Source organism: Gavialis gangeticus, unplaced genomic scaffold (assembly GCF_001723915.1).
Source record: "Gavialis gangeticus isolate Ggan-Ray unplaced genomic scaffold, GavGan_comp1, whole genome shotgun sequence".
Classification (NCBI taxonomy): domain Eukaryota; kingdom Metazoa; phylum Chordata; order Crocodylia; family Gavialidae; genus Gavialis; species Gavialis gangeticus.
This window is the reverse complement of record NW_017729028.1, coordinates 34,506,966-34,523,462: the sequence shown is the minus strand read 5'-3', so window position 1 is coordinate 34,523,462 and position 16,497 is coordinate 34,506,966. Positions and strand designations below refer to the sequence as shown.

Genomic DNA, 16,497 nt, shown 5'->3' with positions numbered 1-16,497 from the left:
TTTCCCCCCCCCCCCCCCCCCCGCTTTACTGTTGAATCTGGCCCACTGGGCAAGAGTCATGGGGCCAAAAGGAGAGCAAGTGAAAGGAAGTGTGAGCCAGTGGCCCAAAGAGATGGCTACCACCCTGGGTTCTGTCCCTGGCTTTCCCAGCTCCCACTGCTGTTTGTGTATTTTAACCACGACTAGTGCAAACTGTTTTAAACAGGATTGAGGACAGGAATAACAGCCAAGGGTAGAGCCAGAGCAGCATCCAAACCACTGGGCCAGAGTCAGACTGCTCCTGATCTGGAAGAGAGAAACCAGGATCTAAGCCTTAGAGGTCTTAGCATGACTTAGATGTGCAATAAGCAGATTAGCATGGGACCTATTGTTTTTGTTTTGTTTTTTCATTGGGAGGCAGGTGGGGTAATGAGACAGGAAAAGACCTGCCGGCCACTTGATCTGTAGTCATAAAATATGGTTCCTCTCATTAAAAACTAAGATGGGAAAGTGGGCACATGAGCATCCAGAAGAGCAGGGGAACAAGGCAGCAGCAGGAACAGCCCTCCAGGGGATGGCTGCTGTTTTCACAGATATTATGAAAAGGCAACCGTCCTTCTGCTGCATCATGACTGCAAAGCTGGAGGAAGGAATTCAGCAAGAAAGCAAGGTCCAGGTTAATGTTCTTTGGGTCTGGCTGGACACAAAGCCACCTCAGATGAGATGGTAAAAATGCCCTTTCATAAAGACTGCTGGGTTGATAGGAGTGTGCTCCAGTGGACTAAGCATGACCCGGACCACTCGGCATTTCTGTCTTTGACTTTGACACAGAGTACATAAGGTCAACTGTCTGAAACTTGGACAGCGCCACTGACACTCGAGTTCTGCAGGCAGTAAAGGCCAGTAGTGGGTTTAGAAGGAAGCTGTCTTGCGTCCTGGAGGGAAAATGCTGTGATGACAGCAAGCTAGAAAAAAGGAGATGTCGTAAGTGCGGACTATTATGAGCAGAGCCTGCATCCAAGGGTAATAATCAGGATCTGTGCCCAAGGTGGCAGGTGCAACAGCAGGGACTGGCAGTGATTGCAGATGGGCCGGTGGTGGCTACCATGCTTGGGCCTCCTCTAAGTGGTGGTGCCTCAGTTGCCCACCACTCATTATATTACTGCCCAGGATGACAATATGAACAGAGGTAGCCAGCAAGGGAGCAAATTGTCTGTTCTGAGACAAACTGAGCACAAAGAGATGACTCCATTGGTTCACTGTCATTTTGGTTTTGGCTTCTTTAAAACCTGTGCTAAAAGCCAGATATTCTGTGACTATTCAAAGTGCTAGAAAGGACCAAGCAGGAGAGGAAAGCCCATGAATGTATAAATCGTGCTTGGGAATGTGCAGTACCTTGCAGCTCCCTGCCTTTTCAGGACACTCATCGTTAAGTTCTTGGCATGCCAGCAGGCAGGCAAGGTTCTTTGGGTAGATGCGATATCTTTTATTGGACCAACTAAATATGACAATATGGTATGACAATAGGCCCCGGTGGCTCCAGACAACGTCAAAATGCTGTTGTGCCAACCCTACATGAATCTACTGACAAAGACAGCCCCAGCTTCAAAAGGCACATGATGTATAAAGGCAGAAGCCATGTAATTATAAGATCACATAGGAAGACTGGCATAAAGCTAGAGCTTGAACTTAGCTCTCAGGCTTATATCACAACCTCCCCACGTCTCCTCTCACCCAAACTCGACCAGACTAGCCGGTAAAGACCACAACTATACACGAGTGTAGATGAACATGCCAAGCTGAGTGCCAACACAATAGGACATGGCAGTGTGGCTCCTTTTTAAGCTAAGGTCCTGGGGCTTTCCAAAGCCTAGAGCCAAGAGCCTGTTTTGGTGGGTTTTTTTCTTCTTTTTTCCTTTCTAATAGGAAACCCATCCATTCAATGGAATGAAGCCTGCAAGATGGGGGTCATCATGTTCCCAAACTGCATGAAGGGACATCTAGAAATTGATTGGTCACTTCTACTAATGGGCGGGAACCAATGGAGGTACCTGCACAAGCCACACTGCTTAGCAGTGGCTAGGAACTAAACCAACCTCCTAATACACTCCCTAAGTTTACTGTTGGAAGAACATCTTTTATTAAATGTAAACAGCATCGTGCCGGAGGTCAGAGTCTTGCTACTGCAGCATATCCCAAGGTAATACCACTTTAAGCTCCACATAAACTCTTAAACAGTTTCTATCCTAAAACCAGACCGTAGGTGGTACAGTTTTTTACGATATGTTATAATAGTGCAATAAATCTGTTAGCTTAAAATCGAATCTCCGTGGCCTTTTAGAGAAATCATCATTAAATGCAAGGCCCTGTTAATGATGCCATCCCAGTGAAATTGTTTAATCTGCTAGGGGGGTGAAAGGTCACCAAATGAATTTTTTATAATACATCAACTTGACACGCAATAGGGAAAACTGTAATAGATAAAAGCAAAGGAAAAGGGCACTGTCTTCTTCTGATAGGTCAATAGCAGCCAAGAGAGTCACTCATCCACTTTTCCTTCACTGCTGTGCTCCTTTTCCATTTAATATGGACACCCAATTAATACCTCAGCACCATAGACAACCTCATTTTAGGTGAATTATAGCAATTTCTTCCCCCTGCTCCGAAATGAAAGTGATCACAATACATCATAGCATTGTGCGAATTAACGTTAATTGATTCGAGTTACCAAGCATTGATGGGCCACTTCTATAACCTGGGCCTTATTGGGAGCTGGAAGGGATGGAAGGAAGATTAGATTGCCCCGTCCGTTGCTTTGACGACGGCAGTCACCTGACGTCTTGTTAGACAGTTGTACAGTTCTATTGCAGGCCCCAGTGGGGTCGTCAGTAAACTGGAGTGATGTCCAAACATCATTACACGCTGCTCCGATATTAAAGCAAAGGGATTAGCACCTTATTGCAGGCAACCTGGATTTGTCATTGTGCTGTCGTTATCCAATTTCCAGCTGATAATGTGACTGTGGCCTCCGGGCGTGAGGTCCTACAGCCAAACTGAGGTATATATATAAAAAAAAAAAAGAAAAAAAAAAAAGAAGAGCCTGAATGCCCAGCACCCAAAAATGTTTAACCCCTCGCCTACCAGTTTCCTGCAAATGTCGAGGTATGTGAAAGAATTTTTTAAGAAGGAGCCGTAAGCAAGGGAGGTGGGGGCAATGCTTAGGAAAAGCTCCAGCGCTCCAGATCTGATCCTCCTCTTGCTTCAGACTGATTTTATAATTCCACTGAAGTGAATGGGATCGTTCCTATTTGGAGCTAGGCCGGTGGAAGAGAATCAGCCCCTTCCAGCTGTCTCCGCTCAGCTCCATCGTGTGCACACAGTGATCGCTATACCAAGTGATCAGCAAAGACACTGCATTGAATTTCCTACACATTTACCACGCATGGTTTGTGCGGCAGGCAGGTTGATTTGATAGCACTAGAATCCAGGGGAATTTTCCAAATCCCTTTCCAATATATCAGGTATATGAGATACATGTGATTTTAATCATCTGGGACAGAATGCATCCTGAGCGCAGCTGGGGATCCCTGTAACTCCTGGAGGAGCACACACAGGATCTGTCTTCTCAGGATCTGCCCTGTTAATATAAATTACAACAGCGCTTTGGAGAAGACTGAAAACCTGGGAGCAGAGCAAAAATGACCACGTTCCTTCGAAGGTACCACAGCCCCCACTTCTCCCATTCAGATTTGCTCCCTTTTCTAATTTCAGATGAGACTAATTTCCCTCTTCCTGACTCCTTTTCTCTTCTCCACCTTCCTACTTGCCTCTGCTCCTTCTGGGCTCATTCAACTGCTACCCTTCACTTCCCATCCCTTCTGCTCATCCTCTCTGACTCCCTTCTATCCCTTTCTTCCTCCCTTCCAGCCTTCCCCTCCTGGCTAGAGCAAATGCAATGGTATCAGCTGGCTTTTGGAGCTCAGCTGCTGTTTCAGCAGCAGCGATGGTGGGGGGAAGGCTTTATATTCTCATCTCCTGAATCTTGTAATTCACGGGTGTCATCCTTGAGTGTGATCAGTGAATTTCCATAGCTGCTGGGCAGAATATGACACTCCTGAGTAACGAGGGCTTTTTAGATAGGGTTACTATGTACAGTAGATATTAGAAGCAGGGTGGCTTAACATAAGGCTGAGTTTAAGCATGAGAGGGGATTGGTAATGGGAGAAAGACCCTTTAACTCCTAATGTACTGGAATGAATCCAGCCCATATACCCGACAATTGTTACCATATGATGGCTGATAGGTGATGATCTGACCCCGGGGAGATGTTCTCTAGAGGATATTTTACAAAGGAAAAAAAAAAAGTGGAAACTTATTTTTTAAAGAAATATGTTTCCCCACAAGGAATAGAATGTAATATAGGGCAGTCATTTTGGCTGGGATACTCCAAGGTGCCTAAGGGAGTTAGGCACCGATACCTCAGAAATTAATTATCATCGCCTAGAAGTTCCAAACGTGGACCACACATCCATTGTGCTAGTTCAGGTCTACCAAGCTATGAAAAAAGAAGGCTCTAGCCCCCAAGAGATTAGAGACTAAGTCAAAATTCAATGCAAATCAGACACCCAATTCCCTCAGACAACACTGAAAGCCCCAACCTATCACTTCAGTACTAAACAATATCTTCCGGGTCTGTGATTCATGCTTCTTTGGTGCTAAATGACAGAATCCCAGTGGCCTGTTCACTTGCATGGACATTTCCCAGAGAGTAAGGGAAAAGGCAAGAAGATCCCTTGATTCTCCTTCTGGTCCTATATTTCTAAAATTCATGGCCCCAACCTTTGCCTATGAGCAACAACATAGAGCAACTCAGGTGCTGCAGGCAACACTGCCTCTAGACCATCCATAAATGGGAAGAGGTTGTATAAAACTAATTGCAAGATATCTCCTGCCCAGGTCAATCACAATTATTTCCTGCTCTTGAAATAATCAGCCATTTCTGAGAGCAAGTTTGTTGTTTTGCCTATGTTACAGACATCAGAAACATAGGAAATAGCTAGCAAGGGTGTTCCCAGACTGCCAACTGTAGACCCATCTTAAAGCCAGTGAGGTTTCTTGGCACTATTCACTCTATTGACAGGTTTTTCAGCACCCCACTCCTGTGATAATTTTAAAACATGATAGGGGTGCTCTAATGTACCTTCCAGAAACAGAGCAAAGGGTGTCCCTGGAGTGTCCTCATCATCTCAGTTCTAACTTTGGAAAGTGGGGAGTGAGAGCAGACAGACAAAGTAATATTTCCTTTAGCAGGCTGGAGAATGCCCCAGGGGCAGTGTCATTGTGCCCTCAGATCCTCTGGTAGGGCAGTGGCAGAGATACGGGCTAAATGTTTTAACTCAGCTGAGGAAGCAGGGCGAAGGGACTGATTTTACACTAGTTTAATTCCACTGAAGTGAATGGAATTATTCCTAGTTTAAGCCTAGGCTGGCGAAAGGGGATCAACTCCTCAGAGCTCTAAATCTAGCTCATGTTTCATCTGCTGCATTTTGTGTTTATTCCATTTGCATTGCACACAGAAAAAGGAAATTACTTAGAAAGACTGCTGTCAAAGCAACTTACAGTCACAAGGCCACCCACTGCAAAGACAGGAAGGCCAGTATTAGGGTGGCCTAGAAAACGAACTCAGGTCCCTTATAGTTTTCCATTCTGATGAGCCTTTCATTACATGACAAAATAGTGTTCTGTAGGGCGGTGTGAAATTTCACCGGCTGTTTCAATTCAACACTGTTTCGACTCATTTCAAACTCGAAACCGTAAAATCAAACTGAAACGAAGGGCTTTGAAACAGCCTCAAAACAAAACAAGGCTAGTGAAATGTTTCAAAAGTTTCTAAATGTTTTGAGTTTCAAAGAAGCCAGCAGTGAGGTAGTGGGAGACAGGGGAGAACCAGTGCTGTGCTCCCAGCGGCACACAGGAGCACAGCCCTGGCTCTTCTTGTCTCCTGCCCCGGGATGCGGGAAGCCCATCACAGTGCAGGGGAAGGGAACTGAGCCTGGGCTCAGTTTTCCTCCTAAGCACTATGGTCAGGCTGGGGAAAGGAACTGAGCCCGATCACTCAGTTCCACTCCGCAGCCCTCCAATTGCGCTGAGGATAGGAAGTCAGCCCAGCTGGGCTGACTTCTCATGTTACCCATGCTAGATTGGGCTGGGAATACAAAGTCAGCCCAGCTGGGCTGACTTCCTAACCCCAGCATCACAGTCGTGGTGGGGAAACAAATTCAGTCCAGCTGGGTTGGCTTCCTTTCCCCAGCCCGAAGGTTGGGCGAAACGTCGAAACAGTGTCGAAACAGCCTCAATGTTTTGATGAAGCAAAATGGAACAGCTGTTTCAACTCAAAATGAAATTCAAAACAAAACACTGTTCCATCCAAACCTTGAAACTCAAGTCAAAAATGGAACAGTGCCGTTTCGCACAACCCTAGTGTCCTGTTGTTTCATGGGACTCCTGCTCCGTTCACCACTTGGGCACTGGATGGATGGTGGTTCCTGAACGAGCAACTCACAACACGTCCTTATTCTGTTTCATCCTCACTGTTCAAGGTGTGGTATCAGGCCTTACACACAGTGCACTATAGCAAACCCTGCCCTCAAAACAGAATTATTCATTTCTGCCGACCCCACATATAACAGGTTAGACAAATACCTATCAGGGATGGTCTAGGTATCCTGCCTTGGAGTAGGGGGAAGAGAAAAAAGACACCTTGATTCCCCTTCTCATCTTATGTTACTAAGATCCTATGCACTAATGATCCCAACCTTTGCCTGTGAGCAACAACACTGAGCAACTAAGGTGCTGCAGGCAACACTGGTCTGCGCTTTGCCTGTCACCAGTTTTAACTTTATTGGTTTTCTGTGGCAATGAGCAATGTCAGATCCTCTCATGGACAACATGCTGGCCACGAGTCATGGATTGAGGATCATTACTACACACACACACACGCACGCACGAACACACACAAATATTCATACATGCACATGCCTATACACACCCCCATAAATACATACATATGTATTTACATACCTGGTATGGGTATGTTGGTATGTATGTGTGTACCTATTTATCTGATTTCTGAGATTATATAGATATAGATCCATATCTATCTATAAAATATTATTTATATCTCAATTGAGATTTTATATATATATATGATCAATGTATATAGGTATATATATAGAGAGATGGATAGATATGGATAGATAATATAGATAGATAAAATATTAATTATATCTCAATTGACATTATATATATGAGATTTATATATATATATATATATATATATATAAAAATTAGGAAATCAGATAAACAGATTTGTTGTCAGGCTGCGCTGGCTTGGCTAGGGCCACAAAATCCACCTTTAAGTCATTCTGTCCCGGGTTATGAAGAATGAAGCCCATATACTGTGAAGCAGGGAGAGCCACAGGTTTCACATTACAGGGCTATTAGCCATACTGCAGCATAGCCTGCTATATCTGCCCTGAAGATCTTGCTCTACTGGATACAAGGGTGAAAAAAATCCTTTCCCCACACCTTACCCCTTTGTATGGAAAAGTACACAGAGGGACACCGTCTCTCATTATCCCGACTCCATTATCCCTGCCTGCACTGGTGTGTACTGTCTAAAGGGAACTAGACAGAGGGGACATTACTCCCCAACAGGAAATATCTGATTTAATTTTATAAGTTAGACAGGGCCTTATTATATCACAAGTGTCAGCCATAAGGGATGCCGGAAGGCGATGACTGATGGGGAGTAATAAATAACACCACAGAGGAGCCCGTGCAGTGAAGAAGGGATCTAAAGCCCAGGTTGCCTCATATTCAGTGGTGTTTGTGTAACTTGATAAGTGTATGTTACAGGGGCCCCCCTCACTGATTTGCACAGGCTGAGCATCCATCATGGTTCTTGCTAGACTGCCTGGCTCTTCAGTTCAAGACATTGCAGCAAATATTTTTAGCCTTGGTACAGCAACCATCACATTTGTATCCAGATTCCCTATAGACTTCTATCACATTAGCTCTATTCTTTCCTCTCCCAAGTGATCACAGATCAACTCTCCCCAACCCAAGGGATCAGCCTTACACAGTCTACCCTCACTGCTGGGCTCGCTCCACCCCTATCGCCAACTTGCAAGTGCCAGGGCAGAATAAGGAGTACTAACAGTTCAGCCCACAACATCACAAAGTGCAGCTGAACAGTTATGCCAAGGCTGCATCATTGGATCAATGGCAGAAAAGTGGCAGTGCATTCAGCTGTTCATTAAACCCTGATTCGAAGAGCGATGTGTATGCATGCCAATCCCGGGATATTTCTGTTTTGGGACAAACACAGGCACAACTTGTCCACAGACAAATGCCATGTCTGCCCCTAGCCCCTGTGACCTGCAGAGTTTATTGAAGAAGCAACCAGACAGAATGTGTAGATGTATTAGAGTCTATTGCAATTAATCCAAAAATACATGTAAAATCCATACAGTTAGAGATTTCTCTAGATAAAGGGGTTTCCCATTACCACCATCGTCATCATCATCACCACCATTAACCAGCTCATGGAGAGGGGATTTAATCTCTTTTAAACTCTATAAAATGTTTCACTCAATTTTATAGGATGTAAATCTTGCCTATCAGGTTTACGTTTAAACGTGCAATCCTGCAAACAAATGACTATCTGATGCGGGATTTAGTACCATGAATAGTACCCCACTGAAATCAGTGTTACTCCACACCATAATAAATAGTGCAGTCAGTAACAAATACCTTGAAGGTTTGGCCCTGATTTGTTTGTCCTGCAAACAAGTATCCCTGATTGGAGTCCCACTGAAGTTAACAACTTTCCATGCTGACCAGGAGTACTCAAGGCCCCTACACCCCTCTCCTGAAAATATTTGCATATGTGCTTAACACTACTAGCACCGCCAGCCCTAGTCACCTCAAGACCCATCAATAAGCTGTAGTAGAGATCATCCTTGAACTGAGGGATTGTTGCCACTGTCTATGAGATGGCCCTAGTCTACCAATTATAGTAAAATGAAGTGCATGTATACATGTCTGCAGCTTTGACAGCTGAAAAACTTCAAGCTCAAACAAGATTCAGTGATAAAAGTACTGAATGGCTGAAATACAATTAAGACTGGCCAAGGTGGTTATACAGAATATAGGTCTTGTCAAGCAACGCTGATTTAATTCTTGATTGATTAAAAAAGGTATCTTTATAGGTATAATTTATTTTCGTACAGCTTAGTAGAAAATGACATTCTGCCATCAAAATTAGCAGGATACAATACCAACAAAGCACCTATTAAATGTATTAGGAACTGGATGACTGGCAGATCACAAAAAACATTTGTCATTGGGAAATCATTGCATGAAAGGGTTTCTACTGCAGTTCAGAGGCAGTTAGTTCGAGTCAATATTTTCATCAATGATCTAGGGAATAAGTATAAACTCATTGCTGATGAAATTTTTGCATGACAAAGACTTAGGTAAATGAGGATGAGGATAGAGTTGTCATCCAGTGCTATTTGGAATAACTGGTAGGCTGGGCCTATTCAAACCAAGTGAATTGTTATACTATTTAATATATAGTCGTTCACCTAGGAACAAGGAATGCAGGCCGTACCTACAGAATAAGGAACTGTTTCTTGGAAAGCTATGACTCTGTAAAGGATTTGGATCATAGCAGAGAAACAAATGAATCTGAGCTCCAGGTGTTATGTTGAAGAACCAGGGCTAATGCAATCCTTGACTATATCAGCCACGGAACCATGAGTAGGAGTAAGAAGGTAGCTTTACCTTTGTTGATGTCATTGGTGAAACTAATATTAGAATCTTGTACATGCATATTGATCTTCAATAATAAAAGGGATATTGAAAAATTGGAGCGGTTACAGAAAATAGCCCCCCCAAAAATGGCTTCAGAACTAGAAAAAATGCCCAAGCGTGAGAGAGTTATAGAGCTCTCTCTGTTCCATTTGTCAAAAGGAAAACTTTGAGGTGACTTGATTACAGAAGAGCCTCTCCCGGGGGAAAAGACCAGATACCAAAAGGCTCTTTATTCTGACAAAGACATTAAAAACAGGAGCCGAGGACCAGAGGCTGAAGCCAGACAAATTCAAAATAAGATTTAGACATAATTGTTTAACAGTGATGGTACATTAGAACAAACTACAAGAAGAGCTAGACTCTCCATCTCCTGATATTTTTAGGCTAGATACCTTTTGGGAAGAAATGCATTAGTCAAACACCATTGGTGGTAAAATGTACTGGCCTCTGATATATAAAGGTTTAGGTATACAAGCATGATATATAAGGGTGTCTTCTAGCTTTTAAGGCCATGAATCTTAATGTCTAAGATCTTCAGGGTGGAAGCCTGCCTTTAATGTACTATGTGCATCTCTGGCACTGTATCAAACAGATTTAATGGACCTGAAGGCCACAAGGACCCATTATGCCCATATAGTCTGACCTCTCATACAACACCAACCATGGCATGTAGCCCAAAAATTATTGGACCCAGCCTAGCTGCTTGTGGTTGACAAGAGACATGATATTTGAGAAACTTCCTGCCTTGTGGTTGAAAAAAGGCATGCTTTTTGAGAAACTTCCTGCCTTGACTTAAAGGACTCTTAAGTTAGGGCTTTTCAACTTCTCAGAAGTTGGGGAATATTATGTCCCAAGGGCCACATCCATGGGGGTTACTGGCTCCCTTGCTACTGCACTGTCTCACTCGCTGGATTGCAGAGCCCTGGACATGCTGTTCCAACCCCAGGGACAGGCAGTGCAAACTGGAGGAGAAAGGGGGGAGCTGGGTAGCTCCAAGGGTCCCTTCCAGGCCATATGCAATCCACAGGCCACCTGCTGGAGAGACCTGCTGTAAGTGATGGAAAACTTACTACATCTCCTGGAACCTGGCCTGGTTAAATATTCTTATTTGGTTAAATACTCTGGTTAAACAATAATGATCACCACCACCACCACCTTTCAACACTATGAAGCACACTTACCGACCACTACTTCCTTCTGGTGATGGGGAGGCAGACCACATCAGCATTAAAGTATCAGTTGGTATATCCAGGACATGTTGAAGCTCCCCAGTCTGATGAGCAGTGATGAGAAGGTTGGCCAAGCTCTTCAGCCTTTCATTAGACAAGGAGGGAACAAGGCTATTTCTCACAAGGCTTGGTGGGTCCCCAACTTCGATGATCATCATACTCGATGAGGGCGCTGTACCAGAAGGCCGTAGCCTCCTCATGCTCGTTGGCCCTGCCCAAGTGTTGTCCCAGTCATCCCCGCTACTAAAGGCCATGCAAGATGTCATAGTTGGACATAGATGTCTCCTCTTTCTGTCATTGGCTGCAATAACCTTTAATGTGCTCTTACTCCCTGCCCCATTGTGAACTATTCTGACCAGTTCATGGCCAATCTGTAAAAAGTCAGCCAGGTGAGGGACCACATTTATCTGCTCCTCCTCTCCAATGGTCATGGCTGTGGTGAAAGCAATAAGAAGCGAAAGGCTTGTGTAGATTTCTACAGGTTCATCTCCACGAAGCAAGACATACAGAAGGTTGTCCTCAAAGCTGAAGTAGTTGGTGCCTGCCACAGCATCAGATGAAAGAAAAGATGAGGTGGATGGGATGTATTTTCCTTGCGTGAAAATGTGAACGCTTTGGGGTTCATTGTAGAATACAGCTAGGAAAAGACTGGTAAAGCTTTGGCCACTGATGAGGTGGAGTCTCATGGCCAAAGGTGTTGGACCAGCAAAGCAAACCTTAGTGAGCTTGTTGGATGGCAAGACAGAATAAAATGACCATGGATGTCCTGAGGAGCAGCAAGATGAATGTGAAGCTGCTGCATTGAAGGAATCTACAAAACTGCCAGTCACTGACACCACCGGAGATGGCCTCTCTCCATCAGCATCTACTTCCAAGCTTTCCAGGATCAAAAGTGCATGGTCCGTCTCCTTGCAGAAGTAGCCTTGGGTTGAGGGCTTGTAGACACACTTGCTATCTTCTCTGTATATACCTGTTTACAAACAACAAAAAGGAGAGGGAGATCTACCATGCCAAGATGCCACATAATAGTGAATCGTGTTGATGGCATATTTTCCCAATTCAGTGCTCTTATGTATACTTGATGCCAAGAACTGTTTCTCTCAAACAGCCTGATTCAAATCATTGCTCTTTTCACAGGAGTTTAGGGCTGGAAGGGACCTCGTGAGATTGTCGGGTCCAGCCCCCCTGCTCCGGGCAGGAAAGACAAACAACACAAGCAAGGTGTGCATCCAGCCAAGCAAGGTGTGTGTTTTTTAAGAGGCTCTTTATATTGCAATATTGCTTCCCTCCTTGCTTCACATGCAAAATCATCCCTTGTACTGGCTTGAATTGCCCTAAAAAAAACAGCTCCTGAATTGGAATAGTAAGATGCTCCAGGAACATCCCCAGAAAGCCTCTGGGTTTTTTCCCCTCTCTGCCAGAAACTGAAACTAAATTGCTACTTTAGCCAGTTATTAACCTCTTCCTCCCTTCTTTCCCACCCTTGCACTGATTAGCTCTATGGGTCTTTATATTGTGGGGTGCAGCCAAGCCCTGGATATTACCTGCCCGTCCTGCCTTGGGGATGGAGCGTGCACTTTCACAGTGCCTGGAAGCAAGTCCTGGGCAGCCTGTCTAGAGTTAAAAGCAAAAATCTTCCTCCTCCTTACGTGTCTCCAATTCTGACTGACACCTAGCCAGCTATGATCCCCTTCCTTGGTCCCAGCCTGCTTGTGGGGAAAATAAGACCCTGGAAAAAACCAGGAAAGATTGTTAGAGATATAAAAGGAGACACTGGATTAATCCAATGAAGTCAGAACAGAAGCACAGAATTATACAAGGAAGGGGGAAATGAAGCTAATACGATCCTCCTATTTGCTTTCCCCCATGACATACGGTGGTACCTAATGAGAGGTCAGACATTGAGATGGATAGAAGGACCCACCAGTTTATAACTGTGTAACTCTCTGCCATGGGAAAGCCATAGTCTGATAATGAGACTACTGTGCAGCCTCCTGTGGATGTTACCCTGCAGTCACATGCAGGGTAACATCCACAGCATGAAACCCATGCTGACTTGCTCTTAAAGGGGCTCTTAGGATGGGACCAGTTAGTGGACCCTTTCTGTGCACACCACAGAGGAAAGCACAGAGCGCACATGGAAAGTCAGCTATTTAAGACCCAGCTTGACAAAGCCTTGGCTGGGATGATGTAGTTGGGGCTGGTCCTGCTTTGAGCAGGGGTTTGGCCTAGATGTGACCTCCTGAGGTCCCTTCCCACCCTCATTTTCTATTATTTTAGGATTCTCTATTTGGACATTGAGCAGCCAATGTTGTTCCTTCATCAGTCCAAGCGCTTGGCTAATACTAAATGCAAGAGGGCACGAGGAGAGGAGAGGGAAGCAGTTTTATCTGGAAGCACTGCACGAATAAGAGCTATTCTTTATTATCTCCAAGCGTAGGGGACTTGCACAGTACAGCAGGCAGGCCACAAAACCTGACAGATCTTATCATTTGCTCTCCCAGAAACATCCCAGTCATCCTCCCCGCCCTTCCCATGACATTTCTCTTGCCTATAAATGGGCCTTGCTTGTATTTTATCACCCCTAGGACTTTCCTTTGCCCTGTTCCTTTCCCAGCCAAGCTGGGTTGTGGAGTCACAGTGACTTTCCCCCCGCCCCCCTCCCTTCACCTTCTTCCAAATGGCCTTATCTGCCAGTCACAATTTCTGTGGCCTGCAATTTCGATCACTTTTAAATGAAACCCATGCTGGCCTTGGTAATCATAATGTCATTTACAATTTACCACAAAACACGTTTATTCAGTTAGTAGCACATTGGAGAAAGAGAACTCCATATGAACTCGCCGCTGAAGGCCTAATCTGATTATTTCCTCATGAAAATCCAAGCAGGGGTGCTTGTAAGAGAGGGCTGGGAGAAGCAGGGAAAAGTGAGGCCTGGTCACAGCTGACTCTCATAATCAATGCGAATAGATAAGTGACATGGCGCGTCAGGGGCAGCAGTTAATCTGCCCTGGGGCTTTCCTCTAAAGAAGGCCAGAGTGGACAGGACTTAATAAATACTGAGTGACCACTGAATATTGGGCTGACATGGGCTATTTACATTGGAGATGAACAATAACAGTGATAAATTCCAGAAGCCCTCCTTCTAAATGGGTGAAATTAGATTAAACAGGTTATATTTGTGTGTGCGTGTGTGTGTGTGTGTGTGTGCAAGAGAGAGAGAGAGAGAGAGAGAGAGGGAGAAAGAGAGAGAAGTTGCATGGGAGAGAGAAAAGGGAGAAGAAAGGTGTGCAGGGTGGAAGAGGGAGACAAGAAGGGACCAAATGTGAGCATTTTTGTGTATATTAATGCATCTTAGAAGGAAAGAGAGAGGCAAGTGTGTGTGCTTACATCTAGTAGGGGAGAAAGCAGCATGTGAGACAGGGGTGTCAGGGACCCCAGCGCATGCGTGACATAGCGGTGAGAGTGTGCACTCACTTGCCCAATCTATTTCCTTCCCTTCAGACAATAAATTCCCCCTTTTTTTTTGGACATTCACAACCCTTCATATCAAGTTTGTTATTTTATTTAATTTATTTTTATTTTTATTTTGATGTTTTAAACACCCAGGTTGCTTCCAGGGCTTCTGACAAATATTAACTTTGTGTCAATATTTGTCCTTCCTGTCGTGAAATGAGGATTTTCCACCTCATTTCACATTTGAAAAGAAAAATATGCCGAGGGGGTGCACTTTGCTCGGGAAAAAAAAAAAAAACAACCCAACAAACCCAACAACAACAACAACAACAACTCATATCCTTTATTTAGAAAAATGGATCAAGGTGTAGTGGGGGAAGAGTATTTTTTTAAATAGATGTTTTGACTTTAAGGCACAGAAACGCCTTGGCAGGTCTCCTGCATCCGTTCCCTATTTCCTCAACACCACAAATAAATAAATAAACAAATGCTAAAGTTAAAATTGAATGAAATACATCAACATTAATGATTTTCCCCTTCAGGTTAACACCACCATTTCCTTCAATAATTTTTACCCATTTCATGATGGATTTCACAATTCATGGTACAAGGGGGAGGGAAAAAAAATATATATAGGCAATTTTTTGACAAAAACAAAAAGGTGGCATCAGTTTTTGCTGCTTTGCTTTTTATCAAAATAAAATAAATCTCCCGCAATTTTCTTTCCATCTGACTGGATTCGCCCATCGGCCATTTCTAATTTAACTACAATTATTGTTCCAAAAATATAAAAGGGAGTGGGGACAAATGGGTCAGTGTGTGGCAACGGCGATTCACTGGCCTTGGGCTGTCCAGCATGTATCATTGCTGAAGGGGAAATATGCCTCAGCATGAACGGCTCCTTTTGACCTGCTGACATCCGAATGTGCAATAAAAAGGACCCAACGTTTGGACCCTAGAAATCTAACAGGACGATAAAGTGAAATTAAGGTGCTGTTATGCACTTTGCCTCTATGTTTTCTATGGCCTCACATTTGCCATTCTGAATTTTCACTGCAACACATTCTGTTCAATCCCTATGGGGGTTCTGCTGAAGCTAATGGCCCTAGAGGCATTGATCAACTCTATACACATACCAGTGACTCAGTTCATGTGAGCAGTCCCATGGAGTTCAGTAGGTGCAGCTAGACCAACACTGAACTCTTCTTGAAAATTCCCCTGATTGCATGTAGGTCTATGAATGAACGTGAGCATCTTTGTGCAGGAGCTGGTACCAATGTGGGAACCTGTTTGGCCTCTTATAGATGAATGTGTGCACAACTCTGGGCCAGGATGCATGTTTGATTGCTCTAGAGTGTAGAAACAATTGTGATTGAATACATGTATGAACACACTTTTTTGCACACATTCCCTCACCGGTATGCATGCATACACACCATGATAAATCAATGCATATACTTGCACAGATATTTATAGGTGCTGGGAAATAAACAACTTTTTTCATACTACTTTTTTGGCTTTAAAGGTATGTGCAATGGTCTGGGCACATAATATCATTATCTGCTATCTGCATAATTATTTATGTGCATTATTCATATTGTTTGTTCATTGTGCTAGCACCCAGGTTCAGGGCTTCATTGTGCTAGGTACTGTACAGAAAGGATAAGCAACACACATACATGTCAGAGTATGCTAAATCTCATCAACAAGTCAAGAGCAAATAATAGACTTACCTAGCTCTAAGCAGCCCACATAGAGTAATACATTGTTCCTCACCTTGAAGCCAATTAGATCCTACCTTACTCACACTTTGGCCAAAAGTGGGACAGAATGGCATATCTGGAGATTACAGAGCCTGTGGCCCTATCAGACCACATGCACAAAAGTTCACGTGCTGTAGTGTTACAAGTGTTCAGTGCACAGGAACATAGGACCACAGTGGTATAAGGGACCC

At 44.0% G+C, this 16,497-nt stretch overlaps 1 protein-coding gene across 13 annotated transcripts in view; it reads right to left on the bottom strand.

Moving 5' to 3' along the window:
* Nucleotides 1–16,497, bottom strand: part of PKHD1 (polycystic kidney and hepatic disease 1 (autosomal recessive)) — a 484,191-nt gene that overhangs the window by 41,254 nt on the left and 426,440 nt on the right. For 9 of the 13 annotated variants that reach the window (XM_019520930.1, XM_019520934.1, XM_019520935.1 and 6 more), the window contains one exon: nt 11,040–12,057. The exons of 3 other annotated variants lie outside the window; for them this stretch is intronic. In XM_019520930.1, coding sequence (XP_019376475.1) covers nt 11,040–12,057 — 1,018 coding nt within the window. Of the gene's footprint in view, nt 1–3,416; nt 3,617–11,039; nt 12,058–16,497 lie in introns of all 13 variants that reach the window. One more of the 13 variants, XM_019520938.1, reaches the window with a different exon arrangement.